The sequence below is a fragment of the Oppia nitens genome, unplaced genomic scaffold, assembly GCF_028296485.1.
Source record: "Oppia nitens isolate AA-2021 unplaced genomic scaffold, nextdenovo-longstitch-racon4-pilon3 scaffold5_pilon_pilon_pilon, whole genome shotgun sequence".
Lineage (NCBI taxonomy): Eukaryota > Metazoa > Arthropoda > Arachnida > Sarcoptiformes > Oppiidae > Oppia > Oppia nitens.
In genome coordinates this window covers 839,043-862,751 of record NW_026533243.1, presented here as the reverse complement: position 1 = coordinate 862,751, position 23,709 = coordinate 839,043, and the positions used below count along the sequence as shown (strand labels likewise).

The 23,709-nt window shown below is 29.6% G+C and overlaps 7 protein-coding genes across 8 annotated transcripts; 5 read left to right on the top strand and 2 right to left on the bottom strand.

Moving 5' to 3' along the window:
- Nucleotides 1–571: 571 nt before the first annotated feature.
- Nucleotides 572–2,833, top strand: LOC128961216 (BTB/POZ domain-containing protein 9-like). Its single transcript, XM_054307430.1, has 3 exons — nucleotides 572–1,163; nucleotides 1,616–2,014; nucleotides 2,094–2,833. Exons 1-3 carry the CDS (start codon nucleotides 809–811, stop codon nucleotides 2,774–2,776), a joined length of 1,437 nt encoding a protein of 478 aa, XP_054163405.1. The 5' UTR covers nucleotides 572–808; the 3' UTR covers nucleotides 2,777–2,833.
- Nucleotides 2,834–3,778: 945 nt separating this feature from the next.
- Nucleotides 3,779–5,025, bottom strand: LOC128961225 (mitochondrial inner membrane protease subunit 2-like). The gene is made up of 4 exons (XM_054307441.1): nucleotides 4,743–5,025; nucleotides 4,303–4,678; nucleotides 4,096–4,198; nucleotides 3,779–4,014 (listed from the first exon to the last, which is right to left on the bottom strand). The coding sequence occupies exons 2-4, from the start codon at nucleotides 4,583–4,585 to the stop codon at nucleotides 3,798–3,800; spliced, it is 603 nt and encodes a 200-aa protein (XP_054163416.1). The 5' UTR covers nucleotides 4,586–4,678; nucleotides 4,743–5,025; the 3' UTR covers nucleotides 3,779–3,797.
- Nucleotides 5,026–5,243: 218 nt separating this feature from the next.
- Nucleotides 5,244–6,779, top strand: LOC128961217 (uncharacterized). 2 transcript variants are annotated; one of them, XM_054307432.1, is made up of 3 exons: nucleotides 5,244–5,808; nucleotides 5,875–6,617; nucleotides 6,758–6,779. In XM_054307432.1, exons 1-2 carry the CDS (start codon nucleotides 5,373–5,375, stop codon nucleotides 6,609–6,611), a joined length of 1,173 nt encoding a protein of 390 aa, XP_054163407.1. In that variant the 5' UTR covers nucleotides 5,244–5,372; the 3' UTR covers nucleotides 6,612–6,617; nucleotides 6,758–6,779. The 2 variants fall into 2 exon arrangements, with proteins under 2 accessions (XP_054163407.1, XP_054163406.1); XM_054307431.1 differs by lacking the exon at nucleotides 6,758–6,779 and having other exon boundaries at nucleotides 5,875–6,642.
- A 616-nt stretch (nucleotides 6,780–7,395) lies between these two features.
- On the top strand, nucleotides 7,396–8,738 carry LOC128961219 (deoxyribonuclease-2-like). The gene is made up of 2 exons (XM_054307434.1): nucleotides 7,396–7,893; nucleotides 7,956–8,738. The coding sequence occupies exons 1-2, from the start codon at nucleotides 7,465–7,467 to the stop codon at nucleotides 8,598–8,600; spliced, it is 1,074 nt and encodes a 357-aa protein (XP_054163409.1). The 5' UTR covers nucleotides 7,396–7,464; the 3' UTR covers nucleotides 8,601–8,738.
- A 766-nt stretch (nucleotides 8,739–9,504) lies between these two features.
- Nucleotides 9,505–10,682, top strand: LOC128961104 (deoxyribonuclease-2-like). Its single transcript, XM_054307310.1, has 2 exons — nucleotides 9,505–9,933; nucleotides 9,998–10,682. The coding sequence occupies exons 1-2, from the start codon at nucleotides 9,505–9,507 to the stop codon at nucleotides 10,640–10,642; spliced, it is 1,074 nt and encodes a 357-aa protein (XP_054163285.1). The 3' UTR covers nucleotides 10,643–10,682.
- A 635-nt stretch (nucleotides 10,683–11,317) lies between these two features.
- LOC128961222 (deoxyribonuclease-2-like) lies at nucleotides 11,318–12,557 on the top strand. The gene is made up of 2 exons (XM_054307435.1): nucleotides 11,318–11,808; nucleotides 11,860–12,557. Exons 1-2 carry the CDS (start codon nucleotides 11,380–11,382, stop codon nucleotides 12,499–12,501), a joined length of 1,071 nt encoding a protein of 356 aa, XP_054163410.1. The 5' UTR covers nucleotides 11,318–11,379; the 3' UTR covers nucleotides 12,502–12,557.
- Nucleotides 12,558–19,418: 6,861 nt separating this feature from the next.
- Nucleotides 19,419–22,129, bottom strand: LOC128961218 (arylsulfatase B-like). The gene is made up of 5 exons (XM_054307433.1): nucleotides 21,739–22,129; nucleotides 20,543–21,040; nucleotides 20,433–20,489; nucleotides 20,164–20,325; nucleotides 19,419–20,102 (listed from the first exon to the last, which is right to left on the bottom strand). The coding sequence occupies exons 1-5, from the start codon at nucleotides 22,127–22,129 to the stop codon at nucleotides 19,528–19,530; spliced, it is 1,683 nt and encodes a 560-aa protein (XP_054163408.1). The 3' UTR covers nucleotides 19,419–19,527.
- Between the last annotated feature and the right edge of the window lie 1,580 nt (nucleotides 22,130–23,709).

Sequence of the window (23,709 nt, the reverse complement as noted above, 5' to 3'; positions counted from 1 at the left end):
TATATATTATTAATGTTGCAACTATTATAGCTATAAATTAAAAAATAATTATTTTGCATTTATTTTTACTGTTAAATAAATTTTTAAATGCATGTATTTTTCTAATTATATGTATTTTTAAAATTTAAGTATTACATATTATTAATAATTATTTATAACTTCAATTAGTTTTCAATTAATATTAATTAAATGCAATAATATATTGTTTTTATTGCGATATGTTGTTATATGTGTGTTTTATTTACTTTTATAATATAATTAATTAGAAATATGTAGACATATTAAATGTTTTTTAAAGAAAATTATTTTTTTGCTAATTTAATATTTAATTAAAATAATTATGTAACTGATACCAACAAAAAAAAGTTATATAAAAAATTAAATTTATATTATTATACTGATTCTAGAAAGTAATAATAATAATATTAAAATTGATTTTGTTTTTTGTCTCATTTTTTGTGTGCATTCAATTACAGGTGATTTCACGTGAATTTACATTTATTTTGATGTGGTTTTCCTAACAATAATATATTATAATTATATTATCCATATGTTAATTGTAAAATCACCACTTTTTTGCGTCAATTATGATCATTATATTATGATAATGTACTACCAGTCCTGACAAGCAGCTCCGGGAGGAGGAAAAACACACACASAGACACATTAAACATTAATAATATTAACAACAATAGCTCTTTACTTGATCACTGCTAACACACCTCCCAGTCTAGTCCAGGGCTAACTGAGCTTACGGGTCGATCATTTTTTTGAGACAACTATTTTACCGAGAAATACGAGCAAAAAAATGATGGACTCACCATACAAATCATCGGCACCGGGCGATGATGATGACGATCGCATAGACCTGTCCGACGCACTGCTCGCACAACTATCAGGATTATATATGAACGAAATGGCCAGCGATATAGTATTCATAGTCGACGGCCAACGAATCTGTGGCCACAAGTTTGTCGTTTGTTTGCGTTGCGATTATTTTCGGCTAATGTTTGGCTCCGGACTACGGGAGTCCATCTCTCACGAAGTGGAGATCAAAGATACACCGATAACGGCATTCAAAGATGTTCTCTATTTTATGTATACCGGAGTCATCCATCTGAACAACAAATCAATTGACGACATCATCGATATATTATATTTAGGTAATTATTAGTTAGTTTTTTTAGTTAAAAATTTATATACCTTTTATTTGTATATATTTTTATTCCTATTTAGTATTGAAAATGTAGTTTTTTTATCATCTATTTATATATTTACTACTTTTTATTTTTAATATTTTGTTTTGTAAATTTGAATATATTTATTTAGTAAAAATTAAATTATTTAAGCAACAACAAAAAATATTTTTCGATACATTAATAGATATGTTTTTCACGTTTACCACATATGATGGCATTGAGATTAATATTTACTGTATTTAATTTAAATTTTTATTTGATTAGAAAAAATATTATTTTTTTTTGTATAAAAATTTTATTTATTCTAATTTAGTTATACAAAGACAACAAAAAATATTTTATTTATAAAAATGTATTAAATGTCTTATTAATTAGTTTTTTTTTCTTACAATTATATTTATGATATAAATCTATAGGCCATCGATACGAAATGCGTGAACTGGTAGTAGCCATCACTGACTATATGTCTTTGCATATAACAATAGACACGGTATGTGTCATTCATGAAACGGCTTCACTGTTTGGCCTGACATCGCTGGAGAGACAGTGCCAACAATTTATGTTATATAACGGCTATCAATTGCTGGCCAACGACCAGCTCATGACTTTGGACGCACAGACACTGATCCAACTGTTAACTAGTGACGAGTTTTGTGCCGAAGAGATTGATATATTCAACGCAGTCGTCAAATATATCCAAATAAACACCGCCTGCGGCTCCGATACCGATGAGGACACTGGCCGTAAACTGTTGGCAACTGTCCGCTTGTCGCACATTTCGTGGAACGATCTGATTGCTTATGTCTGGCCATCGGGTATGTCGTAACTATCATAAGCTATTGATTTGAAGATTAAAAATTTTAAACAATTTTGTTGTTTTAACTTAAATATCAGGTTATTATCAAAGAGACGAACTCTTGTCCACAATTGACAACAACAACACCAACACCGCCGCCGGCGCCTGTAATCGACAAGTGGTCGACAATTATCGCAACAACTCGAGAATGTGCTGTAAATCAATAATGAGTTTACAGGAAATGTCTCCATATCTTGTCGAACAATCGGTACTCTATTGTCGCCGATTTGATCCAAACGTTTCGTCCATTGTCCAGAAGATTCCCGGTTCGGTAACCTTTGACCTGAATTGTGTACATTTTTGCAATTATCTTGAACTGGATTTTGGTAATTGCGAAAAAACTGGTTATTCCTATTATATTGAAGTTGCAGCCGATAATAGTGATCACAATTGGAGACGTATTATCGACTATACAGACTACCGGTGCCATTCAGTACAGTACATATACTTTTCGAAGACAGCCGTCAAACGATTGCGCATACATTGTACGTATAGCAAGAGTGGCGGAACCAACTTTATCATCAACAATATTAAACTGACTGTCCAGGACGTGCCCACCAAACTCTATACTAATGGTTTACGGGGTGCCGGCAGACTAGATACTAGTAGTGACTATACCTGTCATAATACAAACAAATGCTATGAACCGCTATACGGCCCACAATTGGATATATCGAAAGCCCTGTCCGCCAAACAACAGTCCATTTTGAAGACACAATAACTAAGTTATATAGTGATATGATTTTTTATTTATGTTTTATTTTTATAAATATAAGTTTTATATACACAAAATAATGTGAGATTTTTATAAATATGTTTTTTAAATATCATTATTTTACAAGTTATGGTAATCATTATATAATACATTTAATTATTGTTTTTTTAATTTTAAATGTTATTGTGTTTTAGCAATTGTATTTTTAAATAGATTTAAGATATAATTTTTTTAAATATTTGTAATCGTGTCATATATTTATATATAGATTTATATACAGTATATTTTTAATGTATAAATTTTTWWWAAAAAAATAGTTTTATCTATTTGATTCATAAACAACATTGTTTCTAATTTTTATAATTTTTTATTAAAAATAAATTGAAAAATTTTAATATATATATATAAACAATTATAATTTGTTGGTTTTCAGTGACTTGAATGACAACAATAATAATAATAATAGTATCAGTAATTGTTTTTATTTTTTTCCAACTTTTACCTGTAATTTTCATTATGTTTGACCACTTATGCTACTTAAACATAGATATAAAGATTAATAATTATTTTTTTTATCTAAAGTTAAATAACAATATTTATTTATTTAATTATAATCTTTTTTATTAAAATATTGTTGTTGTAATTTTGTTATTAATAAATACTTTATAAATTGTTAACATTATAATAAATTGTATATCAATTATGGTATATCTATGAATTGTAAATGTTTTATTACCGGTATATAAATATATATAAAAAAAATATTTGATTCACAGAATATAGAGTATTATTTATCAATAGACATATAAAAAAAAACAATTTTTTTAAAAAATACTAAATTCAAAATATTAAATTAAATTATTTACAGTAATACTATTTATATAAAAAATTGTATAATTTTGTAATGTATTAATAATCTAATTATTTAATAATGAAAATAATAATAATAATATATTAAATATAATGTACGATAATAACGATAACAATCTAAACAAACAGATAATTCAATAATTATAATAACAGTCCACTACTGGTGTTCAATAAGACTGAGACCGTCGGTGTCGTCCAGATCTTTGTAGTCGTCAAACGTATTGAACGCCACCAAACACTTGTCGTTTGAATAGTGGACGTACTGGCGATCGGCGGGCAGTGACGGCTCCACTTTGGTCCACCTCTTTGGCGGCCATATTATGTACTGACAAATGGCTGATATGAGACCCAATGGCACACAACCAAAGGTATTGCTTTTAATAATAATATTTAAAAAAAACATTAGTGTGATTGACATTATTGTATAGTTGTCAGAGTCCTAATGACTAAACTACCTGTCCATGGATTTGTCTGAATTGTCGCCCTCAACCCAACAGTGACCTTTCGGTACGATAATAGTCCGGTGACGATATCGGGGACGCGTCACTACTGTATCGCCTAAACATTGGTGACCGCAACAAAAAAACATTAACAAACAAAATCAATGTATTCATACTTATAATATGCGGACAACTCTGGCGCCGCCGTCGGTGGACACTAACCTTCGAGAGCGACAACCCGTTTGATGATGAGTTGATTGGGTTCTCGGGGCGACACAAGTGACACAATTTGACCGCGTTTTACGTCAAACTTGCGGGCGGACCAGTGCGACAACAACACCACATCCGGAGCGTCCGATTCGCATGCATTGAACGTCGGCTGCATTGACCAGCCGTCAACTTTGGCCATATAACCAAAACAATCGGTCACTACTATGGTTACCGGCACTGTTACGGCCAACGATCGCATCAGTGCCCGCACTGAGGCTACTATCGTCGATACCATTATAGCAGTTATTATTGTTATTACTTTCACCGATAGCTTAATCGATCGATTGGTCACAACATTACCGACTTGTTGTTGTTGTTGTGGTCATCACTGGTCATCGCCGATAAACAATCAATCAATCATTTGGTAAACATTTATTTCACTTTTTACTTACTGTTTATGTAATCAAAAAAAAAAATGTTTCACAAAAAACAAATCCAAACAAACTATTGAATTAAAATCTAAATATTTTTTGTTTTATCGCTAAATAAATGGATAAACAAAACGAAAATAAAAAATTCAATCAAAATATATGTTTTAATATTTGTTTTGATGACTCAATCGGTGAAACAAATTGCAAACATTTCATTACATTTGAAAATAAATTGATAAATAAAATTGCAATCGAATTGTTTGTGTGTTTGAAAATCGAATTTATTTAACAAAACACTTATAATAATAACAACAAAATCGACTTTCAATTCACAAACACACAGATATAATCACACATCACTTTAATACTAAAAATGTTCATCAATAACGTCTAATAAATAATATACATATTTTGTTCCCTTTATTTAAAAAAAAAAAATTAGATATTCATATTTGTATTGTTTTTAAATGCAATGTTTTTTAAAATTTGATTAATAATAAACATTATTTGTTTTTCATAGCAATTTGTAATAATGTAAACATATATTTATGACACAATTGAATGACACGATTGCAATAACCGATTAATTAATTGACAGTTAGTTAACATAACAATACAATTGTCCGATCAGTCAGTCAGTCCGATACAGTTATGGCCACCACTACTACTACTACCACCAACACTGACCGCCGCCATCAATACATATCGCTAGAGTTGGACGCGTCAACCGAACTTCGCGACTGCAAACATGCGGCCCATTGTCTGCTATATTCTTCCGCCGACTGTTCTGGCCGTCACTTAGTGTTACTGCAGATGCGTTTTGACGGACTATTGGGATTTGCCGGCGGCGAAGTAGAAGTGGCCGATGTTACCGTCGCTGATATTGTCGACGCCACCAATCGTGAACTCGAAGAAGAAATTAACTATCGTTTCGATGGTGTCACGCGTGACGACTGGATTTGTACCCATCGTGACAGTGGTTCGCCATTTGTTCAGCACTTCTTTGCCAAAGAGCTGACCGCCGATCAGTTGCGTCAATTGGAGACGACTCACACCACTGCTGAACACTTTCCTTGCGAGTCATTAGGTCTGTGAGAGTCTCACTATTTTTGTCTGTCATTCTTCTGTGACAACAAAATCCTATTAAAATTAGGTTTATTTCGGGTCCCAATCGGCGGTTTCGATCAGAAGGGAACGTCGCGAAAGTTTTTGATCAACTTTTTGGGCCAACGTTTTGCCGGTAATGCCAGACAACAGTTCATTGAAACAGTTAAAAAGCTATCGCTGGTCAGCGATGACGACCTCAAATGGATGGAAAGTCACTCTGAGTTGACAACTGATAGTGGTTTGGCTGTCGGTAGCGAAACCGGTATCGAAATTAAGACTCTGTTGCGTACGGATCTCGACGTTCATTATTATGACGAATCGGTAAACGTAACGTACGGACTGATGATTGTCAGAGAGGACGGACTGTTCGACTTTGTTGGCCGACATTATGTTAGCTCTGGTGATAACGTCGGCGGCGGCGACGACACCGATAGCAACCGTAAACTTTGGTTACAATCCTTAAGACAACATATTGTCCACGATTTGGGCAAAGATATCATACCTCTGGAACAGACAACTAGTGATGTGATATCTGTCGACAATAATTTGTGCCATATTTTCGACATACAATTAAGTGATAGCCATTTCTGTCAAATCGAAACCAATTTAGTCGAGTCGACAAACTATGGCTGCAAAGTGTTCGGCATTTTTCGAGTTCCGCTTGTATTTCGCGGTTCGACCTCAAAGGCCAACCAATATGTTCAGCGATTCTTCAATGGATTTCTTAGTCAACGATTTGCCGGCAATTCTAGGAATCATATCAAACATATTTACGACAAATAATATTTAGTATAGAAAATGCTTATGTTTTAAGACAACAATTTCCAAAATTAATTATATATTTATTTTATCAATAATAATAAGTTTATATTTTTTAAAATATAGGGTTTTTTATTTAATAAAATTAATTTGTTATATAATTTTTTTAGGGTTTATATAAGTTACAAATAGTAACTATGATACCGGTGGAAATTTTTTACGCTATTAATTTTGTTTTAAATAAATTGTTTTACACTATTATTTATATCAATATATAAATTTGTTGCTAATATATATATATATATAACATACATATATATACAGTATATATAATGCTATTTTCATGTATAGTATTTAATAAATTAGTTGAATTATTTACGTAAAATTTTTGTTTGTTTGTTAACATATGCTAACAGGATTTAGTAACATTTATTTTATTAGATAATTATTTTTTATACAATTTATACATTTTAGTTAACGCAATGAATTTTTGTTAACCTGTGGTAATACAAAGTTTATTAGTATTATTATGACATAAATCAATTTCACATATTATCAGCTTATTATATCTAAATTAATGATAATAAATTGTTGTTTAAATAATTATTTATTATAGATTATATATAAATTTCGAAAAATAAAAAAAAAAAGATTAATAATAATTATTAATTTAATACATAATAAATTAGAGTTAATACGAGAATTATGAGCTATTATAACATGTGTTACCAAATAGATATCGAAATAATCTAATTTTCTATATAAATACAATTGTTAAAAAAATAAAATTATATAATTACCGGTAATAGTTATTTTATTTTTTTTAGTTTGTAAAACTAAACTAATTTAAGTGAAAATATTTTTTTATAAATAAAAAATGATTTATTTGTCATTATTGGCATTACTGGCTATTTGTTTTATAGACCAAACATACGGTCAGCTTCAATGTCGCGACGAATCGGGCAAATCGGTTGACTGGTATGTGGTCTATAAGTTTCCCCGACTGTCTGGCGGTGAGGCGCCAGTGGACACCGGTTTTCACTACGCTTTCATTACCAGCGAATCCAAGTCGGGTTGGATTTTGTCCGACTTAGGGATTACAGATAAGAAGTCGATATTTGGACAGACATTGCAACCCCTATACGACAAGTTCATTGACTCGCATATTAGTTATATCAACTATAACGATCAGACGCCCGACAATAAAACTACGAGTGGCGGAGCTCACGCCAAGGGTGTTGTCGGTATTGATAAAACACACGGGTTTTGGCTCATTCATAGTGTGCCAAAGTTTGCCTCAAAAGAGGTATAAGTTTTAAAAATTTATTTATTTACCTAAATTTCTTACATTTATTATCTACATTATAGTCGACCCATACCTACGAATATCCGAAAACCGGTGGCCGTTACGGACAGACAGCATTGTGTATATCCATCAGCATCGCTGAAGTGGACAAAGTTATTGAACAATTGCTTTATATGCAGCCACAGGTCTATTCAATTAAGGTGTCGTCCGACTTGAAGTCAGTGTCCAAAAATATAGCGGCACTTGAAAATAAAGATTGGGAAACGGGTCAATTGAACGTACGGTACATTCAGAGTACAGGTGGTGTCAATTATACCAGTTTTAGTAAGAGTCCCGGCGATCACGTAGATCTTTATGCCGATATAGTTGCTCCCAAACTCAGTACAGACCTATACGCCGAAACCTGGCGTCAGGGTGTCGGCACACCGTTGCCATCTGAGTGTGACCTCAAGAAAACGGTCGAAAATGTTCACACAATTGGCTATAAGTTTTCCAACTCTAAGCTTAGCGGACAGTTTGATTATCTCAACGATCACAGCAAATGGGCCATTGGTAAGACTTCGGCCAAACCCTATGTATGTTTCGGTGATATGAATCGTATGAAAAGTCAGTTCAAAAGAGGCGGCGGAACCACTTGTTTCGAGACGCCGACGGTTTGGAAGAATATGAACGAATGGGTGGCACGAGTGGACAAATGCAAGAGTTAATTGATATTTAGATATAAAAAAGACAAAATAAAACATTAATATAAAAATCCACTGAAAAAAGTTTTTTATGATTAAATTAAATAATAAAACATAATAAGAATAAATCTTAAATTAATTTTAAATAATAAATTTTAATATACCGGTTCTGTAATAAATATATACAATAAATTATATACTGTACACATACAGTATATGTATTGTATAAATGTATTATATAATTAAAATAAATTTTAAAAATCTATTTCTCGACAATATGGCAGCATATAATTTATATTATTTTTAAAAAAAATTATTAAAATATAAACTAGATATATTTAATATAAAATGTGAAAATATTAAAATTAATCTATAATTTATTAAATGTGTATATTTTATTTATTTATTTCATTAATTATTTTCATAAATTATATAATACTATATTTTTTAAGTTTTTATTTGTTTGTTTTAATTGAGAATATTTTTAAAATCTTAACTTATATTTGAATTTTTTAATAAATTAAGTTATTCACAATTGAAACACAAAAAATCAAAATTTTAAAATAATTATAAAAAAAACTTTTGATAAGTATAAAAGCTATGATAAAAAAAACTAATTAATTAACCCATCATTAGTTTAAATCAAATAAATTTTTAAGTTTAGTTTAAGTTTTAATTTAGTTTTAAAGTTTTTTAATACGTTTTATAAATCTTTATTTTGTAGTCATTTAATTATTTCGGTATTACTTAAGACAGGAAATAAAAATTTATATTTTTGAACAAAAAAAAACTAATTATTTAATTAAATACATTTACGTCAATATAAATCAATTAATATGACATAAATATATTGAATATATTTTATTAGTAACGATAAACTAATTTAATTGAAATTGTTTTTATAATTAAAATTTTTATATATTAAAAAATGATTTGTTTGTCTTTATTGGCATTACTGGCAATTGGTTTAATAGACCAAACATACGGTCAGCTTCAATGTCGCGACGAATCGGGCAAATCGGTTGACTGGTATGTGGTCTATAAATTCCCACACGTGTCTGGCGGTGAGCCGCCAGTGGACACCGGTTTTCGCTACGCCTTCATTACCAGCGAATCCATGTCGGGCTGGACTTTGTCCGACTTAGAGATTACAGATAAGAAGTCGATATTTGGACAGACATTGCAGCCGCTGTACGACAAATCTGCCGATTCGTATATCAGTTATATCAACTATAATGACGAAACTCCCGACGATAAGACCACAAGTGGCGGCGCTCACGCCAAGGGTGTTGTGGGCGCTGATAAAACACACGGGTTTTGGCTCATTCATAGTGTGCCAAAGTTTCCCTCGAAGGAGGTATAAGTTATAAAAGATTATATAATATTTTTTTAACTAAATTATTATTGTTTATTCTCTATAGTCAACCCATAGATATGAATATCCGGAAACTGGTGGCCGTTACGGACAGACAGCTTTGTGTATATCCATCAGTATCGACGAAGTGGACAAAGTTATTGAACAATTGCTTTATATGCGGCCACATGTCTATTCAATTAAGGTGTCGTCCGACTTGAAGTCAGTGTCCAAAAATATAGCGGCACTCAAGAGTAAAGACTGGAAAACGGGTCAAATGAATATACGGCAAATCCAAAGTACAGGTGGTGTCAAGTATACCAGTTTTAGTAAGAGTCCCGGCGATCACGTAGATCTCTATGACGAGATAGTGGCCCCACATCTCAGTACAAACCTATACGTCGAAACCTGGCGTAAGGGTGTCGGCACACCTTTGGACTCCGAGTGTGACCTCAAGAAAACTGTCGAAAATGTTCTAACAATTGGCTATAAGTTTACTAACTCTAAGCTTAGCGGACAGTTTAATTATCTTCACGATCACAGCAAATGGGCAATCGGTAAAACATCAGCCAAACCCTATGTATGTATCGGTGATATAAATCGTATGAAAAGTCAGTTCAAGAGAGGCGGCGGAACCACTTGTTTCGAGTCGCCGACGGTCTGGAAGAATCTGAACGAATGGGTAGCAGAAGTGGACAAATGCAAGAGTTAATTGTTATTTAGATATAAAAAAAGATAAAATAAAATATCACATAATATAGTAATTCAGTCAACAAAACAAGTTTTTTTTAATAAAATTTAATTATAATAAATATTTAGGTAATTTTAAATAATTGAATAAAACAAAAATAATAATAATTTTTAAAAATACTGTAATTAATATAAACATGTTTATAAAAAACCAATACTTTATATTTTCAATAAATTAGATAAGTTATACATATATATGTTTAGATGTGATTTATATAAATTTAATTATAATCACTTAAAAAAACAAACACAGATACAAATTAAAATTAAAAAGTTAAATAATTAAAACAAAACTTTTCTTTGAAAAATTTTGAAACTGTGATAAATAAATATTTTATAATCAATTTAGCCTATATTTAGTTTAAATCAAACTAATATATTAGAATAAATAAATATTATACATAAAGTCATAATATAATAATTATTATTTTGATTCAATTATTTCAGTATAAAATTAAAAAGAGTAAATAGATGTTTTTAATGTTTAAATATTTTTAAATAATATAAATAGTAAATGAAGTCCATGTAAATGTTTTTAAAGAAAAAATTAATTATTTAATTAAATAATTTTACGTCAATTTAAATCAATTAATATAACATAATATGTTTAATTATACAGTATATTTTTTGCATTTTATTTGTAACGATAAACTAATTTAATTGAAACTGTTTTTATAATTAAAAATTTAATATTAAATAATGATTTGTTTGTCTTTATTGGCATTACTGGCAATTGGTTTAATAGACCAAACATACGGTCAGCTTCAATGTCGCGACGAATCGGGCAAATCGGTTGACTGGTATGTGGTCTATAAGTTTCCCCGTCTGTCTGGCGGTGAGCCGCCAGTGGACAGCGGTTTTCGCTACGCTTTCCTTACCAGCGAATCCAATTCCGGCTGGACTTTGTCCGACTTGGATATTACGGACAAAAAATCGATATTTGGTCAGACATTGCAACCCATTTACGACAAGTCTATTGACTCGCATATCAGTTATATCAACTATAATGACGAAACTCCCGACGCAAAGACCACGAGTGGCGGCGCTCACGCCAAGGGTGTTGTCGGCACTGATAAAACACACGGATTTTGGCTCATTCATAGTGTGCCAAAGTTTCCCTCAAAAGAGGTATATTTTATCATAATTTTTTAGTATATTATTATTATATACTTTATATAGTCAACTCATACATATGAATATCCGGAAACCGGTAGCCTTTACGGACAGACAGCTCTGTGTATATCCATCAGTATCGACGAAGTGGACAAAGTTATTGAACAATTGTTATATATGCGGCCACATATCTATTCAATTAGGGTGTCGTCCCACTTGAAGTCAGTGTCCAAAAATATAGCGGCACTTGAAAATAATGATTGGGAAACGGGTGATCTAAATGTACGGTACATCCAGAGTACTGGTCGCATGAATTTTATTAGTTTTAGTAAGAGTCCCGGCGATCACGTTGATCTCTATGCCGATATAGTTGCACCGCATCTCAATACAAACCTATTTGTCGAAACCTGGCGTAAAGGTGTCGGCACACCATTGCCATCCGAGTGTAACCTGGATGAAATTGTCGAAAATGTCTATACAATTGGCTATAGGTTTGCCAATACTAAGCTTATGGGTGAATTCAATTATCTACACGATCACAGCAAATGGGCAATCAGTAAGATTTCGCATAAACCCTATGTATGTGTCGGTGATATGAATCGTATGAAAAGTCAGTTCAAAAGAGGCGGCGGAACCACTTGTTTCGAGTCGCCAAATGTCTGGAAGAATATGGACGACTGGGTCGTAGAAGTGGAAGAATGCAAATAGTTTTCATTGATTTTGAACTAAAACATAGTAAATATAATAAATTATTATTATATTAAACTTATTTTTAATAATTTAGTTAACATTTTTTTAAAAATGAAATTAAATAATAAATATTTATTATATAYTTTAATAAATATATAAAGTATATACCAATTTAGTAAATTTGATTTTTATATAATGGTATTTAAAAATAAATTTTAATTATAATCATTTTAATACTAATCATATTTTTCTATAATAATGCCAACAATTATTTTAGTCATATTAGTATTGATATTAGTTTTATTATTATCTATTACTTTAACCAACTTTTTTAATATATATAATAATCTAATGATTTATGAAACAAAATATATTAAAATAAATTATAATATTTTACTAAATTTTCTAACTTTAATTTTTTCTTTTATAAAACTTTCTAGTAATGTATAATATTTTAAGCATATATATATAACTTATTTTTTAAAACAATTATTGTACAAAAAATTTATAGTTATATAATGTTTATGTGTTAATAATTAATTACTGTTAATACATAAATATATATATAAATTATTATAAAACACAAATATATGTTTTTATTGTTGTAAATATTGTTTGATAAATTGATTGTCTGAAATAGTTTGAAATTTGAAAACAATAGTTTGTAATATATTATATATATATATATAGTATATACAATATATATATGCGAATGATTTTGAAATTAATGTTATTATATAATAATTAGTATTGTCAGCCAAGAGGCCGACAATTAGATAAAATGATGGTTTGGTTGAGAGATGATAATAACGATTACATATAGTGATTGGGTTGAGGGACAAAACTTTACTAAAGGGTGGAAAGGGATGTGATGTCAGTATGTGCGGTGTGTCTGTATGTATGAGTGTGTAATACTGTCGACATCTGGTCGACAATTCCCCGACCGCGAAGACAAGAGTCTATACGGCGCGGACGAATCGGGTGAACGTTTGCCAACTTGTACGGCCAAATGGACGGTCTATGAACGCATGAAACGAATTCATCCGCTGATGGATTGATGGGTGGCGTTGAGAATCGGTTCATAATGCGATGGCTTCGGTGTTGTTGCCTTGACTGATGGCGATATGTGACCAAACGATTTGATGACGTGAACGACATGTCGTTACGTTTACTATCGGGAGTCACACGTGAATGATGTGACGCGTTCAGATGCATCATCTGATTTGAACGACTTCTTGTCGTATATGTAAAAGTATGTTGTCGTCGACTTGGGGTGTTATTCATATACGACGTATAGAGCGATGGTGATAGCGAAACGATATTTGTTACGACGTTTACATCTTTGTCTACGTCTTGAGAGGTGGTGGCGGCGATTTCTCGTCCAATAGTGATAGTGTCTGTCGCCCGAAGGATGCCGAGGACAGTCGGTGTCACAATAGGACGATATGTTTCGGTTAGTGGTGTCGACTGAATCGCTTGTGAGTCTTCAGTGATAGCGATATCCTTATCGATGTTTGAATCGATTTTTGGTACGATTTGAACGCAAATCGTGATGTCTTTGTTTGTTGAGCTGTCCGATGACGAGCTTTCGGTGATAGTGTCCGTTGAATGACCGGCATCGCCGTCAGTGTGGTAACGAAGAGCCGAAGCGATGAGACGCTCCTTTTCGATGTCTTCGGTGGTGAGTAACGTGAATACGCGGTGCCACTCCTTTAATGAGTCTTTGGCTGCGCAGTGAATCAATGCCGTCAGTGGTAAGCTGTTGTCATTTCGTTATTACGAGCGACCGATTTGTGCGGTAAAACTGAACCGTCGGTTGTGCGAAACCGTGAGACCCGTGCTGCGAAGGTCTGATTGTGTTGGCCGCTTACGTCTTCGTCCGCGCTGTCTTCGGTGTTTGTCCTGTTGATAACGTTGCGGTTGACACGTTGTCTGCGAAGTGAGGCCCGTATGCGCTCAGCACGTGTTGGGCACATCGTACTGTATCTGTGCGGCATTTTCGACGATTCACGATTTTTGTCGATGAAATCAACTACAATAATGCGTTATCCTACCGACTGCGCCAATAATGTCAGCCAAGAGGCCGACAATTAGATGAAAAGATGGTTTGATTGTATGATAATTATAACGATTACATGTAGTGATTGGGTTGAGGGACAAAACGTTACTAAAAGGTGGAAAGGGATGTGATGTCAGTATGTGCGGTGTGTCTGTATGTATGAGTGTGTAATACTGTCGACATCTGGTCGACAGTATAATAATAATATCATAATTTATAGATTAGAAACTGTTAACAGTATCGATAATATTATTTAAACTATCATTTTTTAGCAATAAGTTTTAAAATTATTTTTTAATTTAATTATAAATTAACTTTAATTATATTATAACTATTTTCAAGCAATAATCAAGTGGTGAAATTTTTTAAAAATTTTATTCAATTACTAATTATTATTAAAATATGAAAAACAACAAATATGTTGTAATAGAAATTAATTAAATACATAAATTTAATTATTTAATAAAATTGACTTTATTTATTATTACTAATTATAAAAATATAGATTTTTATATTTTATTTTGATATTTAAAATATATTAATTATTTATAATATAATATCTTATAAAAAAGTTAGATAATTATGAAATTATTTTACATTCATAAACATATTTCTATAGAAATAATAAATTATGAAAATTGTCACTAAAATACATCTAAAAATTTATTTACTTTCAATTAATAGTATTGTATTTTCGATAAAATTATTGATTACTATTTTAGAGAAACATATTTTTTGTTGTTATAATTTATGCATTTGATCGACAATTGATTAATATATATTAAAACAAGCAATTTATTTAACAAAAATTAATATACAAAAAAATATCAAACGTTGGCTATCAGTGGTTGGCTATAAACTGTCGCGACTTACTATTTAGAACTATTGTTTTATTATAAACAATTGATAAAATAGATATACAGCGAAAAATTGAAACAATGAAATAAAATTCAATTATAATATTAAATGAATCAAAAAATATTAATTTATATTTAAAAACTACAAATAGTTATTAATGTCTAACTAAATATAAAATAAATCATTAATAAAAGTTATAAAAGTGTATTAATGGTCTGCTTTACTAATATTGATAAATAAAATATTGAGTTAATATTTGGTGATCACTAAAGAAGCGAATCAAATAAGAGATAAATTTGTTTAATAAAATTATCATTTAATTTATTTTATTAATTAATAATATATTAATATTTGTGTTTTTTATTTCAACATATTTTAATGATTTTTTTGCATTGAGTTATAGTTTTTATTCATTTTTTATAAAATACAATAATTCCCGACAGTAGGTCTCACCAATTTATACGAGTGTTTGCCAACGTTTGGTACGTATAGAAATTACATTAAATATTAATTTTTAAAATATAATTCATATMTCTTAACAAAGTAYTAAACAAATGCTTGAAGTAATTAATAAAAAATTATTACATAAAATATTAATATTATTTTTTAAAAATATAGAATATTATGAAATTTTACAAATATTTATACTATTAATTATCAATTGACAATTGATTTATGAATTCAAATCTTTATATTAGACTTCAATGTATTAAATTTATAAAACTAAATCTAAATAAATCGTATAATTAGATTAGATTTTTCTGACAATATATATTTGACTAAGAATATAGTTAACTATAAACTTAGTATATAAATATATATATATTAATTATACAGTAGTTATTTATTTTTTAAATAAATAGTCCATTAACAATAACTAGATTACTAGAAAAATGTATAAATTTAACTATACTTTARCTATTGTTTAAATACTCTATCATTATTAGTATTATTTTCTTAAAATTCGTGGTCCGGAAAATGTGGAGAAAAAAAGAGAAAATCTTTTTAAACGGAATGTATCCGATAGTTATGATATAAAACGAATTAATGGTCGACACGTCTATATAGTTTAGACATTGTTGTGACATAATTAAAATTGTCAGTAGAACGATGATAATTTCAATATTTGGCAGTAGTCTAATTAGTGATAAAAAGGGTATTAATGGTCTCATACTGTTTTACTAATATTGATAATTTTTTAGTTAGTATTTGGTGATCATAAAAGAAGCGAATCAAATAAGAGAAAAGTCTTTAAAAAAAATATAGCTGAAGTAAATTGTCTATATTCTAATGATTTAAATTAAATATGTCGATATACCAGATCTCTCTCTCTCTCTCTCTCTCTATACATTGTATACAATTTAATATAACAAGTATTGTGATATTGCTTTACTACAATTAGACAGTCCGTTTGATTCTATACGATATAATAAATACGATAAATAATTTTTAAAAATAAGAATTTTAAAAATACTGTCAACAATAATATCAATAACTAAATATTATAAATGTATTACGTATTACTCTCATGGGTGGTCATAATGCCCAGTCTCAGCCATTACTACTGTACTCGCACTACACGTGCTCTCATTTATCATATTTTTACCGATATTTTAACCATTGTTTTAATTCACATTAAATTACAATAAAATGTTTCACTTATAGCTTTGTTAAACTTCATTATCATTGTTGTCAAACCTCAAGAGTTCTACCAATTATTATACCGATTAGTATCGCCAACGCTTACCGATTGATAACTACTTACCGATAGTATTATCACTACCTGATTGTCGTGTGCAAGGATTTGGATCATCAATTGGCCACCACTTGGTTATCACAGCTGCACAGTGATCACACATATCATCTGAGAAGTCCTCTAAAGACCTATTGGGTGATCTCACTCCGTGTATCAGTAATTAACAGTCTAGTATTGATCTCATACCGACCCACGCTGCATACCTGACCGGTTAATTAGTACCGAGTATTGATTTACCGATAGTTAATTACCGGTATACAACAACAATAGGCACAGTCAGCAGGATTATCATTGGATCCCAGACCATGTCACAACAACTTATTATCTAATTTGCGTTTTTTTCCGTCAATTTTTTAACCTGCTTATTTACTAAACAATGTCAATTTTCATGTCCCTTACCCGCTCACTCATTCGCATACTTTCTCTATAATGTACTATTTAATTAACCTGGTCAGTTTTTTATAATTATAATTTGATGATTCCATGCTATTCACTTCAGTTCCAAATTGGAACTTCCAATGATAGACTTGTTTACCCCACTATTCGTTATTGTTGTCAAAGCATTTGTGTCTTATCTATACTCTATTTAATGATATTTTATCAATTGAAATGATACCACAATTAATGTATTTATCAGACAAATGGATGATTAATGGGAATGTGAAAAAAACAAGTTTTAAAAAAACCAAAAATTTTTTCATTTAAAAACACAAGTTTATTATAAATGATTTTTGTTATAACAAATAATTACAGTTTTTTATAAATATTAAAGTGTATGGGAGAGTATGATTTTTTTTGTTTTTTTATTTATATATATGTAAAGTATACCGAAAATTAAAACTATATATACAATTAATACATTTATTTTTAAATGCATTTATAATTGAAAACTTACAGTAAATATATTTATACTGTATTTTATTACACATATTTTATACCTATACTTATACACAAAATCTATTATCAATTGTTAAACACAATACACAAAAATTGGAAATACATATTTGATAATTGATACAAAAGTACCGATAAAAGTACTAAAATTTAAATATAACTTCACTTTCAATATTTACAATATATTTAACATTATCTTAACTTTTCAAATATTTTAATTATTATATTTGACTTGAATTTTGTATCCCAAATATGGGTCACCAGTAATGTAGGTATCCTTGAGTCCCACCATAAATAGGGAGACTCACTGGACATACCTCACGGTGTCATATGAGAGCACATACAGTATATTTGTGCCAAAACTTATATTATAATAATATTAATACTGTATTTGAAAAAATGTTTTATTAATGAATTAAATAAAGTTTGATTTTTATATTACAACTATACGACTGCCAATTGATTTAAATAGTTTTTATAAATTAAAAATTAATATTATATTATAATAGTTTTTAAAATCCATAATTATCCTACATATATAATTTAAATTATAATTAAAATATATTTTTTAATTATATATTATTTTTCTAAAACAACTTATATTGACCACTTGACCACTGGTCAGTTATGATAAAAATTATTTAAAAATAATTAAAAAGTATTTATATTATATAATTATTAGATTTTATCATTGAATTTAATTTTATTGACCACTAGTTACCAATTGTCATATTTAGTCAATATTAACAGAAAATTTTTTTATCAAAATATTATAATTATTTATTATTATAAATAATTTAAAAACTACTTTTAATAAATGTTGACCAGTTGTCAAAATTGGTAAATATAATTAAATTCAATGATAAAATCTAATTATTTAAATAATATAAATGCCTTATAATTACTTAAAAATTATTAAAAATACATTGAGATAATATATAATATACATAAATACTGTCCATTAAAAAAATTCGACTTTAATGTCGAATATCTCGAATTGCTGAGTTCGGACAGATATGTGAATGATATTGGGATACTCAGGGATGTCTGGGCTATCATCACTTATCTGGATTTTTTAGGATCTTATTGGTCTCTTCGAAACCGACCAGTCATTCAATTCAACCGAACGAATCAAATTTGTAGTCTTTTATAAGATATTATGATTATTATTATTATCTCAATTAATATTGATTTAAATGTTTAAAAAATTATTATGTTTTCCTCATTATTATTATATTTATTTAGTATAGCAATCAAATTGTTTTAACATTTATATTATTAATTACCTATTGATTGAATTGCATCTCAAATAAGAATTTAATGTTTTTATTAAGAATTGATTTTTATTTGTATTTATATACAGACGGCTGAGTTTATGTATATTTGACGACCCGATCACTATTGTGTCGGTATTTGTTTGTTATATTTAACAACATTTTAGATATACATTTAACCGACACCTCCTCCAGTCGACTGGTTAGTGACGCCAACAACTCCAAGCATAGTCATGAAGTGCCGGATCACATACGGGATCACTTGGCTGAGTGCCCGGTTCACGGGCTGTAGTGTTGAACGATACCAACTGATGCCACAATTGATCCACAACTTTGGGGTAGATTTGGGCCAAATTGTTGTATTCGCACGGATCGGCTGTTATATTGAAGAGACAGTGTTCAACATCCGGCCGACAGTTTACCGATGCGTTTGTCGGTTTTGGTCCGCAGTCTATGTTAACGTTTTCGGTCAACACTTTATAGTCGACAAATCTGTTGAACTGTCGTAACACACGATTCGCTGCACATTCGCTTCGATGTCTACGTTGTTGTCTCAACAATGGTGTGATCAATGAGTTGTTGTCCGCACCGATGTTTGTGTCAATTTGATGACCAAACGGTGGATACCATTGCGACCAATTGCCAAACACCAGTCCCTGAATCAGTTTCCAATCGCCCGATCGAATGGCCGAAACATTCCAAATGGGATCCACATTGTGGACAATTGCCGAACGACCCGATGTCTGGTTCAGCGATAGTGTAGACCATTGAGACACACCTTAATTTTACAGGTCAGACATCAAACTTAAATAATAAACTGTATTTTTGTGTGTGATTACCATAAATAGGATATTTTTTCGTTAGTTTATATCGATTGTGTTGGTCGGCACCGATAGCTTCGAGAACAGTAGGCATCAGGTCTGTCACGTGAATCAGTGCATCGGATGTATAACCAGTTTTGTTCAACAGTGGACTCCATATAAACGCCGGAACTCTTATGCCTAATCGTCATAAAAAATATTACAAATAGCATTATCTTAAAAAATTTTGACTACAAGTGCTATATAATAGACAATATTTATAAAACATTGTCATAAACTATGTATACCTCCCTCCCAGAGCGTCGCTTTGACACCTCTGAGTGGCCAATTTGAGGCGGCATTACCTAAAAAATATATCTATACAGGTATTTAAAGTATACAGTTTTTAATGCCAAACCTGTAAAACCACTGGCGGGCCCCCCGTTGTCACTGACAAATACTATGACGCTGTTGGTGAGCATATGTTGCTGTTTTAGGGCGTCCACCAAAATGCCGATCGATTCGTCCATTGCATAAGTCATGGCCGCAAAAACTCGTCGATCGGCTGATTTGATATACGAAAACTTATCGATATAGCGTTGAGGCGCCTGTAGTCTAGCGTACGAATTGGCCCCGTGAACGGCCTGATAGGCCATATAGAGAAACAGTGGTCGCGACTGATTGTGCTCTCGTATTACTTGGACAGCCCTATCTGTGAAATAGTGAGTCGAGTAGACACCGGTAGCATTGGTTATGAGATCCATGTTGTGTCTGAAGTCTAGTCCCCAGTAATAACTGTTCTCAAGTGCCGTGTGATCAAAGTAGTCGCCACTACCCGACCAATAGCCCACATGCGAGTCAAAGCCCCGATAGGTCGGTGTGTACTCTCGTTTAAAAAATCCTAAATGCCATTTACCTAACAATTATGTGATTTAATTAATATTATAAATAACTATAAAATTTTATAATAATTTTTTTAAATAACTATAATTACCTTAGATTAATGATTTTACAATAATTATTATTTATTGTTAAAACAACAAAAATATAAAAAAATTGTTTTAATTAATTAAGTCTATTATTATTATTATTATAAATGAAAATATAGTTTGTTACTACAATATTATTTTTATTAATCAAATGTTTTTTGTTTATCTATTAGAAAATAAAAATAAATAATTAATATATTTTTTCTGTGTTTAAAATCCGGAATTTGAACTAAAGTGAACACAAAAACACAGTATTTATTATTTTTATGATATAATAACTTATTATTATTATTATTAAATGTCAGAAAAAAACAACAAAAGCAGATAAAATATATATTTAAATAATGTTTTTTAAAAAATCTAAAATCAAAAATGATGATAGCATTTGATAGGATCGACAATCAGATAATATTATATCAGATAAACTTATAATAATATGATATATTAATAAATTTATAACAATAAAAAAATAAAAATATATAAATAAAAAAAATAATCCATTATATTTAATTGACTAACTATGAAAATTGTTTTTATCAAAATTTAATTTAGATTTTATTGATAATTATTAATAATATCTAAAATTATTAATATTAATAATTAATATCTGCTAAACAGTACAAACCAATTGCATGGGTGTTATATCCATAATCTTTGAGATATTCGGGCAATGTCTTGATATCTAATGGCAGACCCCACGGGGCGGCTGTCAATATGACATAGTTTTGTAGGCCACTGTGTACTGGATGTACGCCAGTAAGTAGCGCACCCCTACTCGGACTACACACCGGTGACGTATAGTATCGGTTGAGTACAATACCGTCGGCGGCCAATGTATCGATATTGGGCGTCAATATCTGATCGGATCGGTAGCCGACATCACCCCAACCGAGATCATCGGCTACCAGTAGTATCACATTTGGCCGATTAGTAGTAGTACTGTACCCACCTATCGACACATATATTGTTATTATAACAAAATAAAATAAACAATTATCGAAATATTTGGATGACATTTAAATTACAACTGAAAACAATTATCTTATTTATAAAAACATTGAATTTTTCAAAATACGTGTTTATGTGTCTGTATATCAGTTATACTGTACTTTATTTGTAATTTATTGAGAAATTTTTATAATCAGTTTATTGACATTAATTAATGTTTAAAATGACATGTATTTTGATGTCATCTCTAAGATAGTAAGTAAATGGGCGGGTGAGTGAGTGAGTGAGTGAGTGAGAGAAAAATTGATATTATCATATGACTTGACTTTGATTTTGGCGATATATAATATATATATACTTTATGTGTGATTACACTGTGTGTATGTATATATGTTTAAGTAATTTAAAGAAAAAAATGTAAATTAATTATAATTATTAATAAAATTTCTCTTTTAAAGTGAAAACTATATGAGAAAGTGTTGACGAAAATTAATTTATTGGGAATTATTTGTGACATTAATTTGATTTTGAATATTCACACAAAAATCATTCATTAAAATCTGTATTTTTGTGTGAATTCTTATGTAATAATGAACTAAATTAATTATTATTTCAATATTTTATTTTTACATTTTCACAGCAATTATCAGAAAAAACAACGTTTATGTTTGAAGCATAAAAAACTCAAAAAATTTTCAAATTAAAAAAAAACTAAAATAAATTATATTTATAAAAAAATCTAAACATTTTACAAGTAATATAAATTGTATTTTTTTGTATTTATATATTATAATTTCTATACAGTATTAATTCGGTTTAAAAAAAATCTTAATATATATATATATTTTTTATATACCATATATATAATATAGTATAGTATAGGTATTGTATTGAAAATGAAAGTCAAAATTGCAATTTATTTATTCGCTCCAAATATGATATATAAAATAAATGTCTGAAATACTATATTATTGTATTATTTATTTTAGTGATGTGAATGTTTAGATCATTATATTTTAATACAATAATTGTTTGTCTATCTATCCATATATGACATTATTATTATTGTTGTTGTTATTTGATGTTTGATAACCGGGTCGTCAGTCAGCCACTTGACGGTGTCAATCATATACATAGTTTGTTTAGCAATTATTACAGTAAAAAAATAATAATTTGAAAAAAACGAGATTACAATTTAGTTTAGACTTTTTTTCTTTAAAAAAAACAGTGCACTTCAAAGTCATAGCTATTATGTTAATAATACAAAACTTTTGAAAAAAATTAATTTTATTTGCCAAACAATTTTTGTTTACTATTATATTTCGTATGTGTATTACTGTATTATATAATTATAAATGTAATCCAGTCAAGGATCGGCTTATTTTTWWWAAAAATGTATTGTTAGTAAATTAACAATAATTTGCCGCCAATTAAAACAAATTGTTTAAAATTGTTTACACGTGAAACACATATACAATACAGTTAAATAAGGTATACAAACATTATAAAAAAAAATTTTGTTGGTATAAACTTAATAATAGTCTAATCATTTAATTCAATAAACTTTTACTAAATGTCTCATAAAATTATTAATAAAAAGTTTTCCTCAAATATATACTGTTTATTATAATATATTTACATTAAATGT

Coding starts and splice junctions, on each gene's coding strand:
- LOC128961216 (XM_054307430.1), top strand. CDS start 809: ATGATGGACTCACCATACAAATCATCGGCACCGGGCGATGATGATGAC. Junction 1,164..1,615: donor CATCGATATATTATATTTAG/GTAATTATTAGT, acceptor ATAAATCTATAG/GCCATCGATACGAAATGCGT. Junction 2,015..2,093: donor TGCTTATGTCTGGCCATCGG/GTATGTCGTAAC, acceptor CTTAAATATCAG/GTTATTATCAAAGAGACGAA.
- LOC128961225 (XM_054307441.1), bottom strand. CDS start 4,585: ATGGTATCGACGATAGTAGCCTCAGTGCGGGCACTGATGCGATCGTTG. Junction 4,199..4,302: donor ACGGGTTGTCGCTCTCGAAG/GTTAGTGTCCAC, acceptor ACCAATGTTTAG/GCGATACAGTAGTGACGCGT. Junction 4,015..4,095: donor TCAGACAAATCCATGGACAG/GTAGTTTAGTCA, acceptor TATTATTAAAAG/CAATACCTTTGGTTGTGTGC.
- LOC128961217 (XM_054307432.1), top strand. CDS start 5,373: ATGGCCACCACTACTACTACTACCACCAACACTGACCGCCGCCATCAA. Junction 5,809..5,874: donor CTTTCCTTGCGAGTCATTAG/GTCTGTGAGAGT, acceptor TATTAAAATTAG/GTTTATTTCGGGTCCCAATC.
- LOC128961219 (XM_054307434.1), top strand. CDS start 7,465: ATGATTTATTTGTCATTATTGGCATTACTGGCTATTTGTTTTATAGAC. Junction 7,894..7,955: donor CAAAGTTTGCCTCAAAAGAG/GTATAAGTTTTA, acceptor TCTACATTATAG/TCGACCCATACCTACGAATA.
- LOC128961104 (XM_054307310.1), top strand. CDS start 9,505: ATGATTTGTTTGTCTTTATTGGCATTACTGGCAATTGGTTTAATAGAC. Junction 9,934..9,997: donor CAAAGTTTCCCTCGAAGGAG/GTATAAGTTATA, acceptor TATTCTCTATAG/TCAACCCATAGATATGAATA.
- LOC128961222 (XM_054307435.1), top strand. CDS start 11,380: ATGATTTGTTTGTCTTTATTGGCATTACTGGCAATTGGTTTAATAGAC. Junction 11,809..11,859: donor CAAAGTTTCCCTCAAAAGAG/GTATATTTTATC, acceptor TACTTTATATAG/TCAACTCATACATATGAATA.
- LOC128961218 (XM_054307433.1), bottom strand. CDS start 22,129: ATGTCATCCAAATATTTCGATAATTGTTTATTTTATTTTGTTATAATA. Junction 21,041..21,738: donor ATATAACACCCATGCAATTG/GTTTGTACTGTT, acceptor CATAATTGTTAG/GTAAATGGCATTTAGGATTT. Junction 20,490..20,542: donor GCCCGCCAGTGGTTTTACAG/GTTTGGCATTAA, acceptor TATATTTTTTAG/GTAATGCCGCCTCAAATTGG.